At 59.0% G+C, this 26,433-nt stretch overlaps 2 protein-coding genes across 21 annotated transcripts in view; one reads left to right on the top strand and one right to left on the bottom strand.

The window, feature by feature from the left end:
- Nucleotides 1-27: 27 nt before the first annotated feature.
- ATG4B (autophagy related 4B cysteine peptidase) lies at nt 28-21,136 on the bottom strand. 5 transcript variants are annotated; one of them, XR_012332877.1, is made up of 15 exons: nt 14,370-20,302; nt 12,394-12,495; nt 12,173-12,244; nt 10,489-10,587; nt 9,989-10,090; nt 9,583-9,735; nt 9,390-9,462; nt 7,169-7,248; nt 4,635-4,828; nt 4,067-4,145; nt 3,727-3,872; nt 2,493-2,549; nt 2,131-2,224; nt 1,743-2,018; nt 28-1,220 (listed from the first exon to the last, which is right to left on the bottom strand). XR_012332877.1 is itself a non-coding variant. In XM_019934619.3 (13 exons), the coding sequence occupies exons 1-13, from the start codon at nt 20,919-20,921 to the stop codon at nt 1,147-1,149; spliced, it is 1,182 nt and encodes a 393-aa protein (XP_019790178.2). In that variant the 5' UTR covers nt 20,922-21,136; the 3' UTR covers nt 33-1,146. The 5 variants fall into 5 exon arrangements, 1 of the variants encoding a protein (XP_019790178.2); XR_012332876.1 differs by lacking the exon at nt 14,370-20,302 and adding an exon at nt 13,525-14,349 and having other exon boundaries at nt 29-1,220; XR_012332875.1 differs by lacking the exons at nt 9,583-9,735; nt 14,370-20,302 and adding an exon at nt 20,912-21,136 and having other exon boundaries at nt 30-1,220.
- Nucleotides 21,137-21,176: 40 nt separating this feature from the next.
- The window catches only part of THAP4 (THAP domain containing 4), an 81,296-nt gene continuing 76,039 nt past the window's right edge, over nt 21,177-26,433 (top strand). For 10 of the 16 annotated variants that reach the window (XR_012332872.1, XR_002176239.3, XR_012332874.1 and 7 more), the window contains exons 1-3: nt 21,177-21,659; nt 23,764-24,950; nt 25,978-25,996. Coding sequence is in view for 7 of the 16 variants with exons in the window: in XM_019934489.3 (XP_019790048.1) it covers nt 21,301-21,659; nt 23,764-24,950; nt 25,978-25,996 (1,565 nt within the window). In the remaining 9 variants the exon portion in view is untranslated. The remainder of the gene's footprint in view (nt 21,660-23,763; nt 24,951-25,977; nt 25,997-26,433) is intronic. The other 6 variants (XR_012332873.1, XR_002176244.3, XR_002176242.3 and 3 more) reach the window with 1 other exon arrangement.

Consider the following 26,433-nt stretch of genomic DNA (forward strand, 5'->3'; position numbering starts at 1 on the left):
GCTCCGAAAATATCTCCGAGAAAATCAAGACACAGACGAACCTTGTTTTCTATTGAAACTGTTATTATTTGCCATTAAGAATCGCGCACTGTACGGCTAAGAGTGAGCGCTCCTCAGTAATCCTTTCCCGACACACGCGAGACACAGCCCCCGCTGCTCAGGGTGGCCCCCACCTCCGCCGTCCGTGCCGCCAGCAGGAGCTGCAGCGAGACCCCCGGCCCTGCCAGCAGCGGCGCAGCAGAAGGAATGGAAACCTTCCCACCCAACTCGACCTGATGGATGACGGGGGGATGAAGGGGAGAGAGAATGGGAGATGGAGGGAAGCACTCACGTCGGCAACAGCTGGGGGGCCGGGATGCCCTCTGCTCGCTCGCTGGGCCAGCGAGGGCTCCGCAAGGAAGGCCCCCGGGGAGAAGGCTGCCACCTCCTGGGCTCCCAAACCCCCGCCTGCGCTCCCTGGTGGGACAAAAGCCACTGCGTGCGGCGGTGCCCGGGGCCCAGAACACAGGTTGAATGAAGGAGGCGGGTGCTGGCGTCCGTCCAGAAGGTCTCCAGCGGGCGCGAGGGGCAGAGGCACAAAGCTGAGGTTTGACCCTCCGGCCCCAAACCATCCGAAGCCTCGCTGACCGGGAGGCGGAAGAAGGCCCCGGGGATGCTGGAGCGACAGGCAAGCAGCAGCTCGGGGGCCCCACGGCCTCACCTGCGGCTCTGGCGGCGCGTCTGTCCCAGTGCCACCTGCACGGCGATGTCTTTGGGCCTCACCGCCCCCACCCCTTGCTCCTCTCCTCCCAATGCGAGGAGGCCCGGGCCGTGGTTCCTCGGCCCCTTCTCCCGCCGCGATGGCCCTGGAGGCCACGTCTTCGGAGCCTGGCTCAGGACACGCCCAACAGAAGCCATGTCCGTCACGAAACTTCAAACAGGACTTTAATTCCAAAGCGAACCCGGGCCTGGAGCCCAGGAGGAAGCGGGGCCGGGCAGGGCTGGCAGTGTGGCGGGAGAGCCCCTCGTGCGTGTCTGGCGCTTGGGTCTCCAGCGGCGCGGGCCTCTTTGTGGGCGGCAGGCGGGCGGGCGGCGGCGGGCGGGATGAGATGCGGCGGCCGAGCGCCCCTGCAGGGCCAGTGAGACCGTCCCCCAACTGCAGGATCCTCAAAGGGACAAGATTTCAAAGTCTTCATCTTCTGAGTCAAAGAATCTTTCCAGTCGCTCTACGTCAGAAGCATCTAGAAGGAACACGACAAAACCTCAGCAGGTGCCAGGCGTGGCTCAGCCTGGGGTGCGGGCCGAGGAGCAAGGGCCCGTGTGAGCACACCTGCCCCACGAAGGAGCGGTCCTGCCCAGCGCCGGACCGGCCAGGGCGCAGAGGGAGGCCGGAGGGTGCCTGGACCACCCGGCTGAGGCGCCCTCCTCCCGGGCGGGGGGTCCGAGCAGGTGGGAGAGGGGTTCTTGCCCTGTGAGCACAGGGACAAGGGCCTGGGCGGGTGAGGGCATGTGCAGCTGGGGGCAGACACGCCCCTCACCAGAGCCCAGAGGGAAGCAACGGGGGCCCGGAGGGCAAGGGTCCCATCCCAGGAGGGGTGCCCGCCCCCTGCACCAGCCGGGTGCGGTGGGGCATCTGTCCTGAGTCTGGCGCTGGCACCCCGACCCCCGCGGTTCCCGTGAGGCGTGGTCTGTAGTCCTCCCCAGGGCAGTCCCTATGTGCTCAGGGCCCCCCGGTGGGTCCCCTTTCCCCACGTGCCACGTACTTGATGCACTCTGGGGGAGGCGCCCCCAAGCCCAGAGCCACCGGGCAGTGGGGACGGAGCCACCTATGCCACATCAGCACAGGAAGCCTGGCCTGGTCCGGCTGTCAGGACCAGGGGCCACGGGAGGAGCGCGGGAGGGCCCGGGCGGGCTGCGGGTGTGCTGCCCCAAGCGGGTGGGAGGAGGGAGGGCAGCACCAGCAGCGTCCCTGGTCCCACTCACGAGGGGCTGCCGAGGGGCCGCACAGCGCGAAAGGTCAAAGGCAACTGGGACGGGACCTGGGGAGGTGGAGGGCGGGGCAGAAGCATCACGCAGGCAGCACCCCCAGCCTCAAGACAGGGGACGCCCCCGTCCCCACCTGAGACGGGGCCCTGGGGCATCCGGACTCACCTAAGGACAAGTTCAGGACGTCAGGACAGGCCAAGTGGGAAGGCTGCCGCTCCACCAGCTCAAACATTGGCAGCGCGCCTCCAAGGAGGGACAGCTGTCAGCAGGACACAGCGCGTCAGGGGCCCCGTGGGCGGAGGGAGGCGCCGTGCGCAGGCAGGAAGCCCGCCACCCCTCACCACCCAGACTCGGGACTGGAAATCCCAGTGAGCCTCCAGCAGAGTCTGGCCCCGCGCTTTGATCACAGCAAGGACGCACCTGGCGTCCAAGGACCAGGCAAAGCGCGCGAGACGCGGTGCAGCCGAGCACCGCGGAGCAGGGGAGGAAGGACCCTCAGACCCGCGCGGGGGCGGGGCCCCACCAACCTTTTTCACTTGCTGGCACCAGTCGTTAAAGTCGTCCTCGGTCCCACAGAAAAAGCCCTGAAACCAAAGCCAGCAGGAAGCGAGTGGCACACACGCCCCACCCGCCGGCCGCCGTGCGCGTCCTGGGCGTGGTGGCCACCGCACACCCGGCCCCCTTCGCCTCTCCAGCCCCTACGCCCCTCTGTGGGCTGCGTCCACAGCTCTACCCTCGCCCTGTGCCTGGACTGACCGGGGAGTGAGCCGGTCACAATGACAAGTCAGGGCAAAGCAGAGAGCGCGCCCCTCCCCGTGCCCCTGGGGCTGGGCCGCAGGCCTTAGTGGCCCACAGCATGCGGCACAAGGGGATAAGCGGACCCCTCCCGAGGGGACACCAGACGTGCGGACCCCGTCCCCCTGGAGCTACCGTCTGCAGGGCTCCAGGGTTGGGATGAGCTACTGGGAATGCTCAACCCGCCACGTGGAGAAAAAGAAGCTGGGGAACCAGAGAGGCACTCGGGGCTCTTCTCAGGGCCCTGGTGTGAGAACACGCGGGATGTGGCCGGAAGACGGAGGCCTGCTTCCCCGGAGCAGCCGTCCTCCGCGGCCACGAGAGCCAGGATGCGCGCTCCCACCTGACCTGATGTTCACGAGCTCACAGCTGGTGGGGGGGGGGGGCTCCTGTGACAGCAGAGCCCCCACGCGCCAGCCCGCCGCCACCGACCTCAGGGCGCGACCGAGACCCATGGGCGGTGCGTCTGGGGTCGTCCCTTCTCAGGACCGAGTGCCTCGTCGTGTCCACAACTCAGTTAATCACTCCCCTAGGGGTGTTATGATTCCTATAGGTGTTTTTGGCCTCTTTCAAACCTATTTTGAGAACAACCAACAATTCCAGCCGTGTAATCAGAAGAGAGCAAACGAGGAGGTTCATTCCTAGGGACCGCTGTGCAGACTGGGCTACTCTAAAGAGTGAAGACAGACCAAGAAGCCCCGCAGGGGTGCTGCAGGGCAGCGACGCGGGACACTCTCGCGCGCACACGCCTGCCTGGGCCGCACCTGAGGCTGCCGTCAGCCCTTCGTGCTCCTTTGAGTTCTAAGCCACGTGAGCATAATACTTATTCCAAAACGCTGAGATTACAGAAACGGGGATGCCTTCCTTCTCATCCTAAAGCAGCATCAGGACTGGGCACAAATGCCTCGGGACACCCGGGCACACGCGCGTGCAGCTGGCGACAGTGGGACCAAGCGGGGGACGCACCACGGCGATGGATGGGTCGAGCTCTGCGATGCTCATCCTGCTGGGCGGGTGCTGGCAGTGGAAGCTCTCGTCCGGGATCGGGCAGTGCTCAGAGGCCTGCAGGGCTGGCTGCGTGGTGTGAGGGTCCAGGTAGATGAGTTCCTCACCTGGGCGGGCAGCAGGCAGGTCAGCGGGAGGCCGACAGAGCTGCCTCACCACAGCCACCAGCGCCACGTGGCTGGACGGGAAAAGGGCACACGTCGCACCGGCCAGGTGGGGGCACACTGCCTGTCAAGTGGGGGGGGGGGGCTGCCCGAGAGACCACGCCCCTTCCTCCGACGTCACTGCAGACCCCACTCACCCACGTAGCCGATGAAGTAGCGGGCACTGTTGGGCTTCCCTCCGATCACGCCCAGGGACTGGGGCATCATGAAGCAGTGCTGCGGGGCGGAAGACAGGCCGGGCCACTGAGCGAGGGGCTTCCCGCTCCCCCTGCAGCGCCAGGTGCGGACAACCGCAGACGAAGACCAGACCCACAGGGTGCGGGTTCCGGACGCCGAGGCTGCAGGTCCTCAGGAAAGCCCCGGGCAGCCGGAAGGGACAAGGGGAGGCTGGGGAGGCGCAGACAGGGTCGGCCCAGCCTGCACACACGCCGGGCGGACAGGCGCAGGGAGTGGCCGGCGCACCGTGGGGGCGGGGGGTGGAGATGGAGACGGGAGGCCAGCAGCTCCACGTCAGCAAGAGGGGCAAGGGCTGCGGGAGGTGGCAGCAGGGACGAGTGAGCTGGCGGGGGCCGGGGGCCCGTAGGGCGGTCAGAGGGCTGGAACGGACAAGACGGAGACAGCTAGTGCTTTCGCGAGGACGCGGGGCCTCAGCCCCCCGGTGGGCAGGGAAGACAGGCAGGAGGGCACCGGCCAGCACAGACCCACCTTCAGGGTCTCCGCGTAGGCCGCATTGATGTCCGTGAGCCCCAGGCGCAGCGGGACCAGCAGCACCAGCGGTCTCCATGGTGACGGCCTGCTGGTGACCTCAGGGCCGGCCGGGAGCCCGTTACAGCGCGGCTCGGAACCTGCAGGAAGCGCTGCGGCCCCGGCACAAGGCAGGCTGCTCCCGCACAACCTTCCTGAAAAAGGGACACGTGCTTTTATGGGCTAAACGAAGTAGACAGAAGTTCACCCAAGAGAAACAGTTACAGGATTTACACTGTTAACAGGAAACGAGTATAAAAAAGTCAAGTACTTGAAGTACACCTCAAACTTGGAAAATAAAGTATAACACTAACCCTGCTGCCGAGAGGAAAAAAAATAAATTTGCACATTTTCTATGCGTTTAACTTAAATTTTTTATTGTGAAATAAAGCATACACACAAAATAATGCAAGAAAACATTTACATGCATCTTAGAAGCAATAATAAGACAAGCACCACAGAGCCACCAGCCCGGTGGACGCAGCACTGACCCAGGGCCCCTCTGGTCCCCCCTCAGCAAGGACAGCAACGAGCGATAACTTTTCTCCTTCCTTATTCTTCTGTCTAAACACACTGGGTAATCCTTCAATAATCGGATTAACTACGGGGTTCAGTGGTAGGAGAGAGCCACTCCAGTACCCCAAGCACACCAGGCACCCCGTCCATGGTTCCTAAACACCTTTCCCCACTAAAAGGAACCAGGGGGAAAATGTCTGATTCCAGGGATGAGGCAGGGAATGTACCAGGTGAGCCTGAGTCTAGTTAATGCCAGAAAGAGAATGCTGAACAACAAAAACGACAGGACTCTGTCAAAGAGGCAGCCGAATTTGGGACAAGGAATAAATAATGACCATAAGGGATAACACCTTGAATTAAAAACAGAATCCAGGAAGCTGCTGGCTCTAAAAACAGGTCTTCCAAATGTAAATAAGGCGAGGGCAGAGGGGAGAACAGAGGGCTCTTCCCAAGAAGAGCGCCAGCAGATAAACTGGAAGGGGTGCACGCACTAGAGACACCACCGTTTCAGACCCGACGTAGTACATCCTCAGTGCGTGTGACGTATCCCCGCCAGATCACTCGCGAGCCGCTAGGCACCAGGGGTGCGTCCTGAACAGGTGACCGAGGCAGCGCTACTGACAGGGAGCAAGCCGTTTCCGGGTCGCTCTACCGTGGACACCGCCACCAGGCACGCTCCTGGTCAACAGGCCCGATCCAAACCTAAACGGGCCTGTGTCACGAAGCCTCCACAAACTCCAGAAGGCCCAGGCACATACATCTCCTCCATCGGGCTGCTCCTGCGGTGTGTCCTTAAACACACCTGTGGCCTAGTGAGTGATGTGCTCCTGGATCTCCCAGCCGCTCCGGCAAAGTAACAGAGCCAAGGAGACGGGCGTGGGAACCTCCAACCCATAGCCAGTCTGTCGGAAGCACAGGTGACCACCTGCACTGGCCACTGGGGTCTTAAGTTGGGGGCGGGGGCCAGTCTGTGGGTCTGATGCCACCTCCAGGTGTGCAGACAGGGCCAGAACTGAGCTGAACTGCAGGATGCCCATTCATCTTCACTTTTTATGATCTGGTCACCAGTATTAAAGGTACGTGTTTTCTCCTGAGTTCAGTACACATCAGATTCTGATATGTAGTCTGTAAACTTGACTCTTTTTGACCCAAAAGCTAAAACAGAAGTTTGACATTTCTAGGTAGTAAGAGTTTGTCCTTTTTTCTATGTACTCTGCATTAGTTTATATAAATGTCCCATGGACATTTCTGAAAAGGTATGTTCTGCTACCAGAATCTAGGGTTTGACACATGTTCCGCTAAACGCTCTTACTGTATTATTCACATCCTTGTAACTTTATTTTTACATACTCGATCTGCCATACTGTCTCTCTTAATTTACTGTAAGTTTTGCTTCGCTGATTCTGAGGCTCTTTTGTGATGAGAACATTTTCCTTGCTGACTAGATGGTCGCCACTAGCGCGGCCCCTCTGGTGCCTCTGGAACAAGCGCAGGGAAGCAGGACTGTCGTTGCTGAGCTCGGGGCTCCCTGCATCCTCGCGTGGCCTGGCCCATACAAATGCCCTGTTAGTAAGGGGTGGGTTTCTGGCTGCACCAGGCCCCCATTTGTAGTTTTCTAGCCCCATTAGCATTGTCAACGTGTCTAAATTCTCTGCTTTTCCATCAGGAGACCTCATGAACCCAGGTACTCCTCAGAATTCTAAACACTTCCAGTAGCGCCTGGCATGGCCGGAAGACGAGATGGCCAGGGCCAGTGTGAATCGCCCTTCTTCATGGCGCATCAGGGCACACACAGGGCCTTGCAGTTGAACTCAGCACACAGGCGTCAATTATTTGTAACGAAGACGCAGAAGCAGCGTGGGCACCAAGTGGCCTTCCGCTCAGCCTGGCCGGCACCGCCCTCAAGGGCCCACGGGCCAGGCAGGGAAGCGAGCTGCCCTGGTCCCGTCTGCCACGACACCGCGCTCTGGCTCACTTACTGATGTCCTCCATCACCACCGTGTTGTCCATCGCTACGTGAACGGCCAGGGCGCTCCACGTGTCGAAGACGGCGAGCTTCCTACCAGAGAGGGCAGAACACACTGATGAGCCTTCACAGCTCGAAGACCTGTGGCCTCTGCCGGCCGCTTCTTCTCGCCCGGGCCCCACGCTTGCCACACCCAGCCGCCATCGTGCAGGGCAGGCCCTGTGCAGGAGCCTGCCGGGGTGCCACTTCCCGATCAGGCTGGACACGGGCAACAACCAGAATGTAAGCCCAGGTCTCGGACACTGCCCGAGGCAGGCCCAGCCCCGTTGTATCCCCCAGGGCCCCTGAGCCAACGGCCGGCTTGAGTTCTCACAGAGAACCTGCGGGTGACAGAGAGCCCAGCAGGGAGTCACTGTGCTGGGTGGGTCACTGTGGCCGAGGAATTACGGTTCTGAAAGAAGAGCAGATTCCGCGACCGAAGGCACGACGGGAAGGCCTCTGAGCTCACCTTAGGGGCTGTGCAAGGGCTCCCCAGGTGAGAGCGCACCCAGCGCACCTGGGGACACGGGTGGAGGGCGGAGGCCCCTGGTCTCCTGGTGGGAAGGCCAGAGCGGATGCCACCTGCAGGGCTCCACCGGCTACCTCCCTCCCCTCCCTCCCGGGCTCACCGAGGGCCAGGTGGGTCCCCGTGCTGAGAGACGCGGACACACAGGAAACCAAGTCCCAGGAGAGGCTGGCACTCCAGGGGAGCTAAGTGCCTGGGGAAAGCACAGAGCAGGGGCAGAGGGGAGGGTGCTCCTCTGATACAGGCGCAGGGAGGCCTGGGTGGGAGAGGCCTCGGCGCAGAGGCCCGGGGAGCAACGCGGAAGGCCTTGGGGGGCGCTCCAGGCGAAGGGCACAGCACTGCAGGGGGAGGACAGGGCCGGCATGCTGGCCTGTGCCTGCCGCCCTCCCGGGAGCAGCGGGAAACCCCAGGACAGCTGAGAGAAGAGGAACAGATGGCCACCGTGTTTGAGGATGTGACTCTGCTGCAGACTCTGCTGCAGTTTGGAGGGAGACGCCAGGATGGTAGAGAGAGAAGGCGGCGAGGGGGGGGGCCAGGGGGGCAGAGAGCACTGCTCAGAGCTCGGGCACACGCGGGTGGGCTGTGCTCAGCTTTTGGCCTGAGCCCCTGGAAGGGTGGTGCTGCGTTCCTGTAGGAGCAGTGGGCTGCACTGGAGCAGAGGGCAGGGCCAGCTCTGGGTCTGGGCTATTAGGTCAACGTGCCCCTTGGGCATCTGAGGGGCACTGCCGAATAAGCGTCTGGTTGTGAGTCTGGAGTTGGGACAAATCAGGAGCTGCGCGTGCGCAAACAGGAGGTGAAAAGCCGCGACCAAAGGCGCGAGACAAGCCCGCAGGGCTCAGCAGTGCCGGCGACCAGATGGACAGAAGAGGACAGCTGAGCAGCCCAGGTTTCCAAGGAGCGCGGCAAGCACCCACACCGGGGGCTGCCTGTAGACAGCTGAGTAAGTCGGGGCTGAAACTCGGCCTTGGGACATGATGATGGAACTGACTGTGACCTCGACCGGGCTGCTTCAGGGCAGCGGGGCTGGGCCAGGACGCTAAAGGGCAGTGGGGGCTGGAAATCCCAGGGGCTGGGCAAGGAGACACAGACACAGTGGGCTTGGGGATCAGCTGGAAGCTGGACAGGAAGCGGAGCAAGTGTCCTAGACCCCAGGAACTGACCCCAGCAGCAGGTGAGGAGGCTCACGCTGGGCCCAGGGGCAAAGGGAGGCGCCCACGGGGACTCCTGCAGCGCGGGAGCAGGCGGCAGAGGCGCGAGGCGGACGCGCGGGGAGCCAAGGCTGAAGACAGTGGTCTCAAGGCAAGGGGATGGGCGGGAGCAGAGGCGGAGGCCCCAGGCGGCCACAGGCTGCCCGCCTGAGTGTCGTCACCCCACGACCACTTCCCACTTCCCAGGCCACCAGACACCATGGCACAGGAGAGGACGCGACACACAAGGAGCAAAGGCCCGATCCAGTGGCTGCATCTGGATGAAGGCATTCAGCCTCACTAGAAACGGAAATCCCAATTCGCGAGACCACCGGCACGGTCACCTCTGAGGACCCTCCTGAGGGTCCTGAAAAGAGGATGAGACCCCTTATTTCCTTCAGCAGCAAAGACTGAGGCAAGGCTGAGCACCCCAGGCACCCGTGCCACCCTGCAGGGGGGGCAGGAGCGCGCTCGGCACCTACTTGAGGACCTGGGCGACGGTGTTGGGCCCGTACCACTGGCCGATGGACTTGCCCTCGCCGACTCCCATTTGTGCTGCAGGAAACAGAGCCGGTCAGCGGCACACGTGCCCCGCCACCCCCACACCCCTCCCTGCGCCTCACAGAGGCCGATCCCAGCACGTGTGGCGTGAGGCGCGCGTCACAGGAAGCCTGCCTTGGGCACGAGCTCCTGACTGGCACCAGGACGCGTCCTCCCAAAGGGACAGACTCCTCCTCAAGGTGTCCCCTCCCCACCGACCTGCACCGGGCAGCAGGACTGGGGACATGGCCCAGGCGAGCGAGTTCAGGGCTCTACCCGCACCTCCGTCTACAGGTGGAGACACGACGCTCAGAAGCTGGATTAAGACACAGGAGCGCCCGGACTGCCGGCCGGAGCCCGGGAGGACCAGCGTCCAAGGTCACCAAGTTGGTGTCCAGAGACGGGGCGCCTCACAGCACTTCACCACTGGCCCAGGGCCGTCCCCACCCTGCTGGCCTGCGCCTCACAGCACGCCAGAGCTCTCGGGGACCCGACGCCGCAGCGTCCCGAGGCATGGGCCCGGCGCGCTGCCACCCCCCACCTATCTGGTGGATGGAGTAGCAGCTGTCCTTCCTGTCCAGGAACTCGTGCAGGACGCTGAAGTAGCTGTCCGGCTGCCTCGTCCGCCGCGTCCACCTCCAGTCTACGGAAGACACAGACGAAGTTCAGTCTCACCAAAATACAGGCAAGAAGGTTTCATTTCTCTAAGGCACTCAAGGCACTCGTGGTATCCAAACCTCTCGTGAACCTTTCTAAATTTAAGAACCGAGTTCTCCGGGATTTCAAATACACAGATGCCAACACATCAAGACAAATCCATACAGAAAGGAGAGAATGGCTCAGTAGTTTAAAAATAATTTCTACAAGACAAACGTTTATCAACATTTCTTTAAAGCCCCTTTCTCTAACCGACGAGAACCACTGGGTCGTCGCTGAAGGAAACCCCAAATCCTAAAGCGTCTCGTGGTGACCCACTCCCGCCGACCTGGCCCCACCACCCTCCTGGCTTCCTGCGGACGTCGCCGCCCCAGGCTGACTCACCTCGGCCCAGGTGCCGGCACACCAGGGCTTGGGCAAAGATCATCTGTCCACACCGCAGCATGCAGCCCCAGCCCGTGTCCGAGGTGGGGCCGGTGCCCCCTGCCGTGGAGGACAGAGAGAGAGAGGCACTCACCGTCAGACCGAGGCCAGGAGCCCACGCACGGGTCACCTCCGCGTCAGGCGACACATGCCACGTGAACCTGCTCACACCAAGGCTGCGTTTGCTGGGAAGTGAAACGTCCTAACAACCCCCTCAAAATGGGCCAAGACGTGAACAAGTCACAGAGAGAAAAGAATGTCTGGAAACATGGAAAGATGCTCAGCCTCATGAGTAACGCGGAAAACGCTGCCCACCGGCCAGGGCACAGGGAGACTCTGACGCTGGGCACCGCGGTACCAGGTGTGCGCAAGACAGGCCCTAAGATGACAGGAAACAGCGCTGAGACCACGCGGGCCACCGTGGGGGGGCTGCATCCTTTGCCCGCCCCTCTGGCAGCCCCTCCCGCACACACGCGCAGGGGACAAGGCCCGCCTCCCGGGGCAGCGGTGGGATTGGGGGAGGCAGAGCCAGGTGTGCAGAAACAGCCCCAGCCACCCACCCACGCCCCACACGGTCGGCTCCACGCGGCCAAGGCCGACACAGACCACACGGCCGGGAAAGCCACCACGCTCCACCCGATGGCTTTTCCAAACACAGGGCTGCCCTCCAGCCTGCCCTGCCCCTGTGGGTTCAGACACCTATGGGTTCAGGACGCTGTAGGTCAGGTGTCTGTCCTCCCGACCACACAGTGAGCCTCACAGGCCAGGCGACCCCACCCCTGAGTCCAGGGCCAAGTAGGGGTGAAAGGAGAACTTTTGCTGGATGAACCAACATTTCCCGAGCATGTCTGACAAGCCCTGTCACTAGACACTAACCCTGGTGATGACGGCCACACCCCCTACCTTCCAGTGTTCCCAGACGTCGAGCTCTGGGGGACGGATGGAAGCACATCTAGCAGTGGGACCAATCGAGACAGGCCGCCAAGGCAGGGCCGCCTCCTGGTCCCAAACCTCGGCCTGGGGTTCTCTGACTGGCAGAGGCCAGGCGCGGAGCCAGGCCCCATCTGTCCACCTCCAGGGGTACCGCGAGGAGAATCACTTCAATGGAACATGCTTTCGTATCACGTGAAACACGTCACATCCACCTTCAGCTCCCACCACAACTAGGTGTGGGAGATACTAGAAAAGGCAACGGGTACGGAGCAAGGGCGTCCCAACATCCTGGACCAACAGCAAGAAGCACGCTGTACAGCTACGACGCAGGACAACACCAAATGCACAGGCACACGAGCCCCCCGGGAGCAGCAGGCTGCAGCGCGACCGTGACGTGCCACACCGCTTCCCGCCCTGTTCTGCTCTACGTTTCCAATGCCGGTCGTGACCCATTATCCAGATTTTAGGCCCCAGTAATAAAGTGTGGCTTACAGTCAGAAACAGCACTGCCTCAGCAGAATCAGGGGCCCTGGGTTTGGAATCCAGCTCTGCCACCACCAGGCGCAAGACCTCAGCCGGTTTATTTAACTAGGGTTGCCTCAGGATGACACCAAGTGACAAGTACTTGACACACTGAAGTCAGAGCTAGAAACCTAAGTTTTCCTCTTGAATCACATGCGCTTCATCCCATGTTGTAACAAACAGTACTCACCAATGGCCGGGAAGTTCTTCCTGTATGTAAACCAAAGTCTCGACGCCACATCGGCCAAGATCTCGTCCTTTTCTAGAGAGCGTTCGAGAGAAGAAACATGCACACACAGCCGTCAGTTTCCAGGGCACTTGTTACAGAGACAGCAGATAACTACCGCCACCAAACAGTCCTTTCTGCAGACTGAGCACGCAGAGCACAGCAGGCTCCGGCAGGGCTGGTACCTGTGAAGATGCTGTACTTTCTACCCAGGATCCAAAGAGGCTCCGAGGTTTCGGGGAAATCTTCAAACTCAGCAAATCGGAGAGTGTCGTAGGTCAGAGTAGCTATGGAAAGCAAAGACACACTCTGATGACAGTTCTATGATTTCATAAAACAACATCAGAGATAATTTATAGCATCTCCGTACAAAGAGCACACATGGAATTCTGCATCTCAGTGCACCAGCCACACCACTACACTGAAAAATCAAACACTCGCGACCCGGCAGCGGCCCTGCACCCACTTCCTGAGCCTCTCAAATTCAAGACAGAGTCATTGTCTGGCAGATCCAAGGGTGAGAGACCAGCTGGGGGCCAGGCCCAGGGCACAGAAAGGAGGGGAAAAAAAGGCACCTGATTTAAGCCCTTAACTGGTTTAAATTTAACTCTAAAAACACAAAAACACAAGAGCCCAAACCTTTATCTCTGTACACGAGGGCGGCCCCAGATGGCACAGAAGGTCGAGCAAGCTCTCCTGGCCGTCCCAGGGCTCCCAGGCCATCCCGACTTCTGGGTTAGGAGCCGTAATGCAGTGAGCAGCAGAGGGGCAGAGCACTACTCCTGGGAGGGACACTGACCTCCTGAAACTAGTGCAAAGCCCTTCAAGGTCCCGGGTGCCGCGAGGCCTGGAACCTGGGGGGCGCACCCCGACTTCCTAAGGAGGTGCCGTGTGTGCAGCAGCGTCCACCTGCTGTGTCTCCAAGGCCTGAGCGCCTCCTCTGTGAGCACCCCCTTCCGTGTGGCTTCCACAAAGAAGCTCGAGAGGCCGTGTCCCTACCGCCCTGGAGCTCCGGCAGAGGACACCCTCCCTCTGCACACGGCCCCGGAGGCGACAGAGCTCAGCCACTGCCCGCGAGGTGAGGGGCACACAGTGTGTCCCAGGTACCCCATCTCCCCAGCTGCTGCCTCACCAGCTCCACAGTGCTCTCTTACCCTTCACCTGCACTCAACTCTTTGGAAAATCAAAGATATTAAATGCGTTTCCCCCACACCGGAGTTTATTTTTCAACAGCCCTACCTTTCAGTAAAAATGACATATGCTATTTACAAAAAAAAAAATAAAAACCCCGAAGACTACAAAATGTAAAAAATCACCCTCAGCTTCGTGCCCAGCACTGACTCTCCTTCCAGAAGCCTGTATGTGTAGATCCATAAATGAAGCCACGCCGCACCTGTGGTTTCTTCATCCTTTTCCACGTGGTGGTCGCAGCACCCCACCCAGATGTCCCAGGGCCTCACAGTGTCCTGCTGCACGCACATCCCTGCCAGCCCACACCCCACAACCTCCCAGCTCCGGCCTTCACAGGCTGGAGGTTCCCGAGCAGGCACTTAGCCTCTTGGTGTGGAAAGCCCCTCACCCATAAAGCGGAGCATATAACAGGATGCCCAGCAGCGCAGCGCTGAAGTGTCCCTGAAACCCTTCCCATGAGGGGCTCACGAGGAGGCTGGCAGACAAAAGGCTCCAAGACCAGCTGGTGTCACTAACATCAAGGACGACGACAAGCAATTCTACTACATCCAAAAGGATTAACTGGATGCACAGCAAATTCACAGTCACAGGGCTGGGATAGCAGCGCTCACTGAACGAACAAATCCGCTTCAACAGAAGGCCCTGTGTTCACCGCTTCAAGAATGCTCAAACCGGGACTTCCCTGGTGTCCAGTGGTTAAGAATACGCCTTCCAATACAGTGGACGCAGGTTCGATCCCTGGTCGGGGTACTAAGATGCCATATGCCGCGGGGCAACTAAGCCCGCACACTGCAACTACTGAGCCCTCGAGCCGCAACGAAAGATTCCCCATACCGCAACTAAGACCTGACGCAGCCAAAAATAATTATTTTTTTTAAAAAAAGGGATCCTCCCCCTTGCAAAAAGAAAAAAAAAATAGAATTCTCGAACGTTGGGAACCCAGACCCAGCTCTGCCTTTTTTCTTTTCACCTGAAATCCTACAGGGTCAGAGGAGTCCTGTGCTTCCAGAGCAAGCTCTGCTGCCCAGAGGGCTGGGTGCAAGGCAGGGAACATGTCTTTCCAGACATTCTTTTCTCTCTGATGTGTCTGCTTGTCCACACCTCTCCAGACGACGTCAGCCAGGCCGCTTTGGGATCAGGGGTAAATAATTTAATGTCCAAGTTTCTCTCTCCCCTTTTTTACATAAGATTACTTGTTTCTGCAGGTGATTATAAAAACCGAGTTGAGATGAGTTAAAGTTCTACCTTTTCAAGGAGCTGAAAACATCATGTGTCTCTGCTGCCCCTCGAAAGCCACCCCACATCTTCAGAAAGCACGGCCTTCTCTGACCTCGAGGCTTAAACGATACGTACGCTCAAAACCCACAAAGATGACTCCAAGAAAAAAGCACGCAAACAAGACCTGATTTCAACTGACAGCGCTGTGGGACTGTACCTCTCACCCTGCTGGACCGAGACCCCAGGAGACTGCAGCCTTGAACTGAAGGCAGACATGCCTTCTAAACGCTGGAGGCTCTGAGCGACAGAGGGACGCGGCACACATCAAAGGACTGTTGAGACACTCCTGAGACACCTAGCTTCCCACAGTGAGAAAACTACCACCACGAGGGAGACAAGCAGATAAGGAAGAGAAGGAAACAAGGTTCGTTCTGAAAGCCAGGTGACGACGGCCGGCCGCCCTGCAGTGGAGGGGATTTTTCATCTCCAAAGACACCACATGCAAAGCAGGCACATCTCTCAGGGTAATGAGCCAACTTTATAGGCAACAAAGCCAACTTCAGAGGGAAGGTAGTAACAGGTGTCCTACCTATTAAGTTAGAACACATCACCGAGCTTCCTGCCGTAACTAACAGAATGACGGCTGTGCAGTCTCAGCCTTTAGAGTCCTCACTGCGTGAGGCACCTGACGGGAAAAAATGGGCAAGGTGGCAGCCGCAGGGCCCGGCAGCTCAGGTGCAGCCGGGAGGTGACAATGCAGGTGGTCCCCACGTCCCCTGGGCCCACACCTCCCTGTTCCTCCTGATGGCAGGACCACCCGAGTCCTGCCCCCTGTTGGGTGCGGGTCACACCTGCCTCTTGAACCAGCCGCGGACACCCCGCAGGCCCTGCTCCCCTCTCCGGGCCACACGGGGCACCGGGCAGAGCATCCGGTCAGCGCGCGGGGCCAGAAGTCCGTCGCTCCCCCCGTGGGAACCCTCCGCGCCTGTTTCCTCGCTGGTAAAGCAGGAGTGGTGCTGCTTTCCTCGAGGCTCATGGGAGGAAGAAACACGTCAACACACAAGAAGAGCTCTGATCCTCACTGGGTGGCGATGGGCAGCACACGCGGGGCATCGCTGAAGCGGGTAGGAGACCTCGTCTCCAAGGCCCGCGACCACAGGGAGGTGCAACACCCGGGACGACGTCCACCGCCCGAGTGACTTTACCAGACCCGGACCCGGTAACGGAGCCCGCTCGCAAGGGCAGGGCCGCCGGCCACTTCCCGGGCTGCTTCACTGTCCTCAGGCTTCCACCCCGGAAAGCAGCACAGAGACGGACCTGCGGCGGCTTCAACCAGAAGAGCGGCGAGCGGAGGGCTTCTCGTTCCCGGGCCGCTGTCAGAAAGTCCCCGCGGGCCTGCGCAGAGGACGGGACCAACCCTCCCTCCTGACACCCACCCGCGAGGCCACGGGCCGGGGCACCTGGACCGGACCCCCAGCTCCCTGACCTTCGGCTCAGCCTGTGTAACGGAGAAATGAAAGACTTTTCCGAATTCCATTCACCTCCAGTGTTCAACTTCCTAATTTGTATTAAGATTTGATTTTGGAGACAGAGAATCCACACGCTAGCTGTATGACACCCGACTCAAATCTCTAAGCCTCAGTTTCCTCACCCACGAAATGGGGAGAAGCTGCCAGCTCTGCCCAGTGGGCTGAGAACACAGGACGGGTTCCAGCACCGTGGGCAACCCCCAGCCATGGCTCTGAGCACCTTCTGTGCCTCTTCCTCGTGTGATCTCAGACCTCATTACTTACAAGAGGAAACTAAATTCCCCCTTCCCTGAACCAAACAACACTTTTGTTTTATCATCGGTGTTAATTTAGCCATAAATATGTATTCATGTTTGTGCAGAACAGAAAACATTACAGAACACCAGTCCAGAAAAGACTCCAACAGAAAAACTAATACTTTTCCCTTTTGAAACTAAAGTTCGCGATCACTGAGCTTCACAGAGGCCGACCAACACGAGGAGCCCACCCTCGAAGGTTCCTCATCGACTGTTCTCAGACTGACCAGCTCCACTGGGGATTGAGGCCAGCAGCCTCCGCACTCCGCCCACAGGGCTACCTCGTCTCACACCACAGCCCTGTGATAACCTCAGCACCTTCACATCCGACATCATTTCATTTGAAGTTCACACACCTCCTGAGTTAAAAGGAGCCCAACTTCCCAAAGAAGTCCAGTCTCCAGATGCCCAGATAATGATTTTAATTTTTTTAAATCTTTTTTTAAATTTTTTTTGTTATTAATTAATTAATTTGGGGCCGCGTTGGGTCTTTGTTGCTGCACACAGACTTTCTCTAGTTGCGGCGAGCTGGGGCTACTCTTCATTGCAGTACACGGGCTTCTCATTACGGTGGCTTCTCTTGTTGCAGAGGACGGGCTCTAGACGCGCGGGCTCAGTAGTTGTAGCTCAGTAGTTGTGGCGCATGGGCTTAGTTGCTCTGCGGCATGTGGGATCTTCCCGGACCAGGGCTTGAACCCGTGTCCCCTGCACTGGCAGGCAGATTCTTAACCACTGTGCCACCAGGGAAGTCCCATGATTTTAATTTGAAATAAGATGACACACAGAAGCAAGACAGGCACCATCCACCTTGAGAAAGAAGCCTTTTAGAAACACCTTTCCCACCTGGTCACCTGGGTCCCAAACGCCTGATTTTCCACCTCTTCCTCCCTAGGGTGTCCCTGATCACACCCAGAAGAGGAAGTGGAAAGCCTTTTAACCGAATGGCAATTCCATTTTTAAAATGTTTCAATTTAATGTTATTAATATGATAGAAAATAGCAAACTGTGCTCCATAAATGTAACCACATGACAGTCCCAATTACATAACTCATCCAGGGAGAACGACAAGAATCATGCACCGTTACTTTTCCTTTAGAGCTAAGTGTAACGTGCCACATTTCAAAGACACTTCCTCAAAATGCTTATGCTTCTGAAAGATTATACTCCGTAAATACATGTATTATATATGCTTTAGGAATAAAATTAGAACAAGGAATCTTCCTTTCCTTCAGAAAATGCTTATGTTTAAGATAACAGGTTTGCAAATAGTTTTTTCAAATCCCAAATAGTTTATATGAAAACGCTGGTGGTTCAGTTCCGAATGAAAAAAGGAAGGAAGGGAAGGAGAATGGAAGGGAAGAAAAGCTGGAACTTCAGCGGCATGAGAATACTGCACACGCCGCTTCAGTGGCCACGCTGGACAGAGCGTCCACAGCGAGCCCTGCTGCCCTGCAGTGAGCTGCCCTCCTCATCAGCCACACTTGACGCCAACACACTGCATTTCCATTACACACAGACTCTGCAGCCCAGGAACGTCTACAGGACAGGGATGTGTGCGTTAACACCAATTCAAGTTCTGCTTCTTCGATGGCCAGCCACATACCAGACACAATGTAAAGTACCAGAGATGAAGCACAAGACACCGGCTCTGTCCTCAAGGAACGGACAGCGTGTTGATTTAAGTGCCAACTGGAGCGGGTTTTTTTTGGCTGCGTTGGGTCTTCGTTGCTGCGCGCGGGCCTTCTCTAGTTGTGACAAGCAGGGGTTGCTCTTCGTTGTGGTACGCGGGCTTCTCATTGCGGTCACATCTCTTGTTGCAGAGCACGGGCTCTAGGCGTGCAGGCTCAGTAGTTGTGGCGCACAGGCTTCGTTGCTCCGCAGCATGTGGGATCTTCCTGGACCAGGGCTCAAACCTGTGTCCCCTGCGTTGGCAGGCGGATTCCCAACCACTGCACCACCGGGGAAGCCCCTCGGGCGTGTTTGAATGAACAGTGCTTGGGGCCTGCCTGCCACATTCAGACCTCTACACAGCAGCCCCAGGGCCCCATCCCCAGCTCTGTCTCTCTCCTCCCACACTCACACCCTCAGTGACCTCGTCCAAAGTGGCCCCCCCCGCACAGTTCTACCTCCAGCCCCGCCCTCCTCCCTCAGCTCCAGGCCTGCAGACCCAAGGCTCTCTGGACGTCACAACATGGACATCTTGCAGGTACCTCATGGTCACCATGTACAAGACCAAACTCCTAACAGCTCCCCACCAAGCGGGATCTCCCCACGTCTCCCCACCTGAGTGTCTCAGCTCAAGCCATAACCTCACCATCTCCAGCCCCTCCCTCTCCACCCTGCCCTCGCCACGTCCCACTGGTACAGTCCCACTGTCTCAACCTGCAGAGGCAGCCAGAGGTCAACGCCCTCTCCCCACGCTGACCGAGGCCTCCAAGGGTTCGCGCGCGGCGTACTGCAACAGCCTCCTAACTGGTCTCCTGGCCTCGCTGCTGCCCATCTGCAGGAGGGCAGCCCGAGCAAGTCGCGTTACTCCTCCCCTCAAAGTCTCCGAAGTATCTTCTGCCCGCTCGGACGCCCTCACCACGATCCAACAAGGCCTCACCTGGGCTGCATCACTGCTCCGTCTTCAGCTCTCTCACCCCCACCCACTGTACCCTGGCCTCACTGGCCACTGGATGCTCCCGGAGCAGGACGCCTGCCCTCCCCCAGCACTGCTTCTGAGTCCTGGTCAAAAGTTACCTCTGTGGTGAGACCTTTCTGGGCCGTCCTGGCGACTCCAAACCCCTCCTGTTTGACCCACGTCACCCGCCCACGAGCCACACCGTGGGTGTCGTGTCTAGCATGTCAGCCAGCACACGGTTTTTATCTATTTTGTTCACTTCTCTAGCCCCAGGGTCTAGAACAATGCCAGACACAAACCCACACTCAGTAATAAGTATAGTTATTGAACGGATGACTATAAAAACAACCAGGAACTGCATAACACCTGGCAAGGAAGGCAGAATCTGTAAGGACTCCAGGGATGAGGGGAGGCTGGACCATTAATCATCCTAAAAGGTGGTACAGCACCACAGCAGAAAGAAAACTCTCCACAACACCCTACAAATGTCATATACGTTTTTATTAGCATCAGGAGAGGCCTTCAAACGTGAACAGCTTTTCTGCTTTGAAGCAGTGATCTGTGTCCCATGAGGTATCGCCATGTGGCTACTCAACTTTAACGTGATGGTTTTCACGTTTAACGTAAAACGACCATCACAAAACTGTTTCTTCCACCCTAACTGAGTCTCCCAGTGAATGCTCTTAGGCACCCAAGCAGTCATAACCTAAAAGAAAGTAGATGACTAAATAATTCTATTCCTTCCCCGACCCCGGGCCTAGTACTTTTTCTGTTTTGAACAACTTCACAATACTTCTGGTTAACATCATGTTTCGGGAGTCATGGCTACCATTCTGTCCTACTACCTTGTGACTTAAGTGACAAGATGCCACAAGTCACTGAAATATTGGCCATACAGGTCTATATTACAGTTTCCAAACTGAGAATTCACTAAATTTACACTGCAGCTACCAGGGAAAAAAAAATGAGGCAAAAACAATGCCATCCAGAATGATAGGTGGAATTAAACCAGAAGAAAGTTTTTACATATGTGGGGATACTTGAATACAAATCACTCCCTACAAGTTATAAAAGAACTAAAACTGCTGTGGGATGAAAAAGAGGGCCTTTCAAGGTGTAAGAATGCTTTCAAGGATACTGGACAAATATCCAAAATAGCGTGCCAGCAAAAATTAAACAATTCTCCCCCCTGGAGCAGAAACATGATGAAACAGAGCACAACAGCACATCCACAGATGTACACATACGTACGTATACGCACACACCCTCCCACCCCAGCCCCCACACACTTTGTGTTAGAGAATTAAGACATGATGAGATGGATTCAGTCCGTCTTTTCAGTCACGGAAAACGCTTAGATCACCTACTGGTTATTGAATTTGAAAAAAAAAAAATGCGTATGGTTTGAGTGGTGGAGTATGTTGCTCGCCTCCAGCCCACCCCCGTAACTTTATATAGAGTGAAAGTTTCCCCTTCGTAACTCCTAGCGAACGGACAAAAGCTCCCCCACCGCAGTGTCATGGACCGGCTCCGCCCGGCCTCCAGCACCGCTCGGCGTCCCCACCCGCCGTCCCGGACGCCGCGCTGCCCCGATCGTCCGAGCCGGCCGCGGGCCCGGGGGACCGGCCGCCGGGGCGCTGTGGGCGGCCCGGAAAAGCGAGAGACACGCAAACGGGGCTGTCAGACCCGCGCCGGCCTCCCGCGGACGCCGCCCGCGCCCCGCTCCGCCCCAGGGCCCCGCTCCGCCCCGCGCCCAGGCCGCGCCGGCGAAGCCCCGGCCCAGACCTCGGCGCCAAGCGGCCCGACGAGCGCCGCCCCGGTCCCCCCGCGCCCCGCCGACCCTCACCTGCGTCCATCTTCCCTCCAGAGCCGCCGACTGAGCCCGGCGTCGCTCCGACGGTTCCGCAGAGAGACGCGACGGGCCGCCGCCGTGGCCAATCCGGGCCGAACGGGTGCGGGCGCGGGCGGGGCCGGAAGTACGCGACGGAAGTGCGCCGCCGCCATCTTGGCGTACGGCGGACCCAGCGCGGAGGTCCGGGCCCGCGCGCTCGGCTCCACGGCGGCCTGCGTGGTGCTTCCGGGAATCCCAGCAGCGACCCACCGGGGCAGCGGAAGCAGGCGCGAGCGGGCAGCAGGGCACCGGGGCGGGCTCGTGAGCCCGTCGTGCGCTCAGGCCCGCCGGCGCGGCCATCTTGCCGTACGGATGCCCCCCAGGCGCCATGTCGCCGCAGGGCGATGCCGGCCCGGGGCGCCCCAGCCCACCCTAGACGCCGCGAGCCACGGGCTGCGCCCCGCCAGGTGCCGGGTATCCAGGGCGCGCCGAGGACCGGGCCTGGCGGCCGGGCGGCGGGCGGCCGGGCGCCGCCATCTTGCCGTACGGCGGGAGCCGCGGGGCTGGCTCCCACGTCCCGCAGCCGTGTCGCCGCGCGCCCTCCCCTCGGGGCGGTCCCGCCCGGGGCTCGGCGCGGCGAGACGAGGGCCGGAGCCAGGCGGCGGCGCGGCGGCCCGAGGCCCGAGATGGTGATCTGCTGCGCGGCCGCGAACTGCTCCAACCGGCAGGGCAAGGGGGAAAAGCGCGCCGTCTCCTTCCACAGGTAACCGGGCCCCGCCCGCCGCCGCCGGCCCGCCGCCCGCGCGGCCCGCGGGCCACGCCCCCGCCCGGCCCGGCTCGGCCCGGCCCGGCCCGGCCGCGCGGGGAGACTGAGGCCGCGCGGCCCTGTCGGACGCGGGGTCGCTCAGGGCGCGGGCCCCGGGCCGGTCCCGCGAGTGAGTCAGCGCGGCGCTGTGTGACCTTGGCCCGGCCGGCGTCTCTGGGCCGGGCGCCTCGGGCCACCGCGGCTGGCGGCTTCCATCCGCGGCCACCCGACCCCCGCCACCCTCGGCCGCCGGTGCGCTCCCCATGCCCACTCGGAGGCCGCCCGGCGCCCACGCCGCGGCCTCGGCAGCCTCTCCACCACCCCGTGGCCACCCTGCGCCCCATGGGTTCGGGTTGGCGCCGCCAGCCTCCAGAAACGGTGTGTTCTGGAAACATGCTTCTTTCGGTCGGTTGTTGTCTTGCGTTTGCTGTGACTTTTCTGCTTTTTTCGTCACGGGGCAGCCCGTCTTGATCTCTGCGATCAAGGATGTGGCCGAGCAAATGCGCCTCGTGGATTAACACGCGCTCCAGACGCTGTGTCCTAGAAGGGGCCTCGCGGTTGGCCTCGGGGAAGGTAGCCCTGCCGCGCGGAGGTGAGTCCCGGGAGGTCCCTGACAGCATCCAGCGTGGGGCCGGCCCAGCCCGCTCCTCGCCGGGGCTTAGCTGCGAGTCGTGGAGGGCTCTGTTCCGTGGGCGCCCTCTGAAACCGGCCCGAGGCAGGACAGGGGCTGGCCTTCTCTCTGGCCTGGCCTGCTTCGTGAAGGCTCTGGAATTCAGCTTCTTACGGCGAGTCCTTTTCTACGAGCTCCACGCTGGAGGTACCAGAACAGTGAGCAGAAGGAACTTCACCTTAGAAATCTCCTCCGGATACTTTTCTGTTTTCCTTTTGATATTGCACGATGGTGTTCAAGTTTTGCAAACCTGGAGGACATTTGTCCTGTAGTCTTACTGGAAGTTCATGGTGGGTTGCGCTAAGTCTTAGGTCGTTGCAACCTATCAGGATAGTAACAGCAGGTCGTTTCAGCGGTCAGCCAGCATGCTTACTTGAGTTTCCTTCAGAGCCCTTAGTTTTGTGACTGTATTTGAAAACGGAGGCAAAGCATTGCAGAGGAGGCTGCTCTTGGCATTCATAATGGCCGAGGACGTGGGAACTGGGGGGTGGGGGGAGCTTCGGGTAATGGGCTCCCAAAGCAGTGAGGAAATTTAGAGGATCATGCTGCTTGGAGCTTCATGAGGAGTTGGTGTCCCCATGGTCCTGGTCCCCAGCAGCGTCAGGTGGGTTAGGTGACCTCAGGTGCAGCAGAACAGCCCTCTGGAATGGCCGCTCTACTCGCACCCTCGTATGTGTAGTTTCACCAGAGTTTTCTAAGTAGACATCTTGACTGAATGAGAAAAAAATGATCATTAAGTGTCTTTTTCAGTGTTTGCCAGGGACTGGTTGCTTTTCAAAGGGAGCCGCAGAGCCACGGCTGTTGAGTCTCGCCTGCTCTGCAAGCTAGTTTCGCATCCTCAGCTCCTTGAGCCGCAGCTGGGGCACGGGGGCGGGGGTGTGTGTGTCTGGGACGCTCTCCTGGCCTCTTGCTGCCATCTCTGCTGTCTGACGCTTGGCCTGACTTCTAAATGGGGAGGGGCAACCATCTTCCTTTGGGCACCCCAAGTCTTGCATCCCAGGCACACCAGGAGGGTTGGCCAGCTATGAGCTTCTAGGAACTATTTCCAGGGTTTCCTGCAGCCTTTGCCGCTGTCCATCTGGTGCTGTCTCTCCAAGGATTCTGTATCCCTGCAGGGCATTTACCACAGCCTGGGAGGAGGTATCCACCTTCACTCTTTATCCACCCTATGGACTGTAAGCTTCTTAAGGGCAGGCAGTGCCGTCTTTCATCTTTCTATTTCAGTAATAAGTTGCAAGTGGAAGGTATTTCTTAGCTCTTTGTTAAGTTTTTAAATGGGTAAAGTCAACACGGGTTGGGGTGTTTGCAAATACACTTGTTCTGCTTTTATAGTTGATAGTAGTAGGGGGAGGCATTTAATTATTTTTTTCTAATTTGTCATTTGTCCTGCAGATTCCCCCTGAAGGACTCAAAACGTCTGATCCAGTGGTTGAAGGCTGTTCAGAGGGATAACTGGACGCCCACTAAGTATTCTTTCCTCTGTAGTGAACATTTCACCAAAGATAGCTTCTCCAAGAGACTGGAGGACCAGCACCGCCTGCTCAAGCCCACGGCCGTGCCGTCCATCTTCCACCTGGCTGAGAAGAAAAGGGGGGCCGGAGGCCATGGCCGCCCCCGGAGAAAGGACACCAGGAAGGCCTCGGGGGGTCTGAGGGCACATGCAAGTGACATTGCCGACGGGAAGGCAGCTGCAGGGTCGTCGTCGTCGTGCTCGAGTGAAAGCCTAATGGCCAAGCCCGAGTCCCGCAAGCTGAAGCGGGGCGCATCACAGGGCAGACCCGCAGCCAGGGCTACCCGGGAGGCCGCCGGTCTGCAGCGGGCCCGACAGCCTCCGGAAGGACACGGAGATGACGGTCCGGCCTCCGCCACCGCGTCCGGCGGCCAGGGAGAAGCCAACACTTGTGCTGTGGATGCCGGCGACGAGAACGCCACCTCCCCGGACGGGGGCCTGGTGGACAGGAGCGGCATTTCCGTGGATGACTTTACCCCCCCGGGGTCGGGGGCCTGCAAGTTCATTGGCTCGCTTCATTCCTACAGTTTCTCCTCCAAGCATGCCCGCGAGAGGCCGGCCGTCCCCCGGGAGCCCGTGGACCGCAAGAGGCCGAAGAGAGACGCCGAGCCCGGCTGCAGCGGGAGCAGCCCGGGGCCCGATAAGGGGCCGGCGCAGAGCCCGCCACGCGCGCCCCCCACGGCGAGCTCATCGCTCACAGCCACGCCGCAGAAGCCCGCGCAGGGCCCCTCGGCGCCTCCGACCGACGTGACCCCGAAGCCGGCGGCCGAGGCCGTGCAGAGCGAGCACAGCGACGCCAGCCCCATGTCCATCAACGAGGTCATCCTGTCGGCGTCAGGAGCCTGCAAGCTTATCGACTCGCTGCACTCCTACTGCTTCTCCTCCCGCCAGAGCAAGAGCCAGGTGTGCTGCCTGCAGGAGCAGGTGGAGAAGAAGAACGGCGAGCTGAGGGCCCTGCGCCAGAGGGTCAGCCGCTCGGACAGCCAGGTGCGCGAGCTGCGGGAGAAGCTGGACCGGCTGCGGCGGCTGAGCCTCCCCCACCTGAGCAGCCTGCTGGCCCCCGGCCGCGGTCAGTACCCGGGCCTGGCGCCCGCGCGGCTGGGGTTCGCGAGCGCGGGGCCTGCGCCGTGCGGTGCCTCCCGAGAAGGGGAGCCAGGCTGGCGAGCTCGCCTCACCGGCTGGGCTCCGGGGTGCCTGGGAGGTGGCTATAGCTGGGAGCTTTAGCCGGTGAGGAAGGAGGGGTGGGAGACCCAGAACCACGGTGGTGGGGCCCGGACGGCTGGTCCTCCACCCCACTGGGGTCCCTTCCTGCCGCAGACCTCACGCAGACAGTAGTTGCTAACGAGTTAGGGTCGAAACGTAAGCTTAGACAGACGCGGTGAGCCATTAGAAAGATCGTAGGAGACTCTTAAAATCATGAGGAGGTTCTTTCCAGTTGGGTTGTGATGAATATCCTGACGTTAAGCATTTTGAACGTTAATAATAACTTTTTAAAACTTTTAAACACCTATTCGAGTAGAGTATATTCTCTCGTAAGAACACTGCAGAAATACGTCAGCTAAGAAGTGGTGAAAATTCCCCTTTCCCACTCACCTCCCCACTTTTATTCCTGGTTGCCATTAAAATTTAGTGTGTAGGGCTTCCCTGGTGGCGCGGTGGTTGGGAGTCCGCCTGCCGATGGAGGGGATGAGGGTTTGTGCCCCGGTCTGGGAGGATCCCACATGCCGCAGAGCGGCTGGGCCCGTGAGCCATGGCCGCTGAGCCTGCGCGTCTGGAGCCTGTGCTCCGCAGCGGGAGAGGCCACAACACTGAGAGGCCCGCGTACTGCAGAAAAAAAAAAAAAAAATTAGTGTGTATTCTTAGACTTTTTTTTAATGTTTTATGAAAAATATATTTATTTGGCTGCATCGGGTCTTAGTTGCGGCACATGGGATCTTTGGTTGTGGCATGTGGGCTTCTTAGTTGCAGCATGCCAACTTTTATTTCTTACAGAATCAGTTTTGAGGTTAGTATCTTTTGCCTGTTATGTGTATAAAGGTGGAAACCATTTTCCTACCACATCGTGCATTTAGTCTGAATCAGCGTTTGTCTTCCAGGTTGCAATTACCACCGCAGGTGAGAAAAGGCTCCAGTGTGTGACAGGCTGTTCAGGGCCTACTAGACCCCCAGGTCAACAACCATCAGCACAACCAAAAACAAAAGCAAAACCCAAAGCCATCCTGATGTACTGGTCAGAGTTACACACTACATTCTCCTGTTATTTTAAAGTGGTTTTTGTAGTTTCTCGTACCTGATATTCTTGGTACCTTTTTCTGCTCCTCTTGGTCAGACGCCCCAAAGTTTGTCACTATTGCAGGTCTTTCCAAACAGCCTGCATTGATTAGGTCTCCGTTGTTGTTTCTGCTTCCTTCTTCCTGACTTCTTTTTGCTTTCTTGAGTTTTATAGCTGTTCTGGCTCCTGGAGGGAAGTGCATAACGTCTTTGGGGACAGTTTATGTTTCCCGGTACCTGCAGTTGAGGCTGGATCCCTCCTTCTGTCCCTTTGGCTCCCC

The sequence above is a fragment of the Tursiops truncatus genome, chromosome 7 (assembly GCF_011762595.2).
Source record: "Tursiops truncatus isolate mTurTru1 chromosome 7, mTurTru1.mat.Y, whole genome shotgun sequence".
Taxonomy (NCBI): Eukaryota; Metazoa; Chordata; class Mammalia; order Artiodactyla; family Delphinidae; genus Tursiops; species Tursiops truncatus.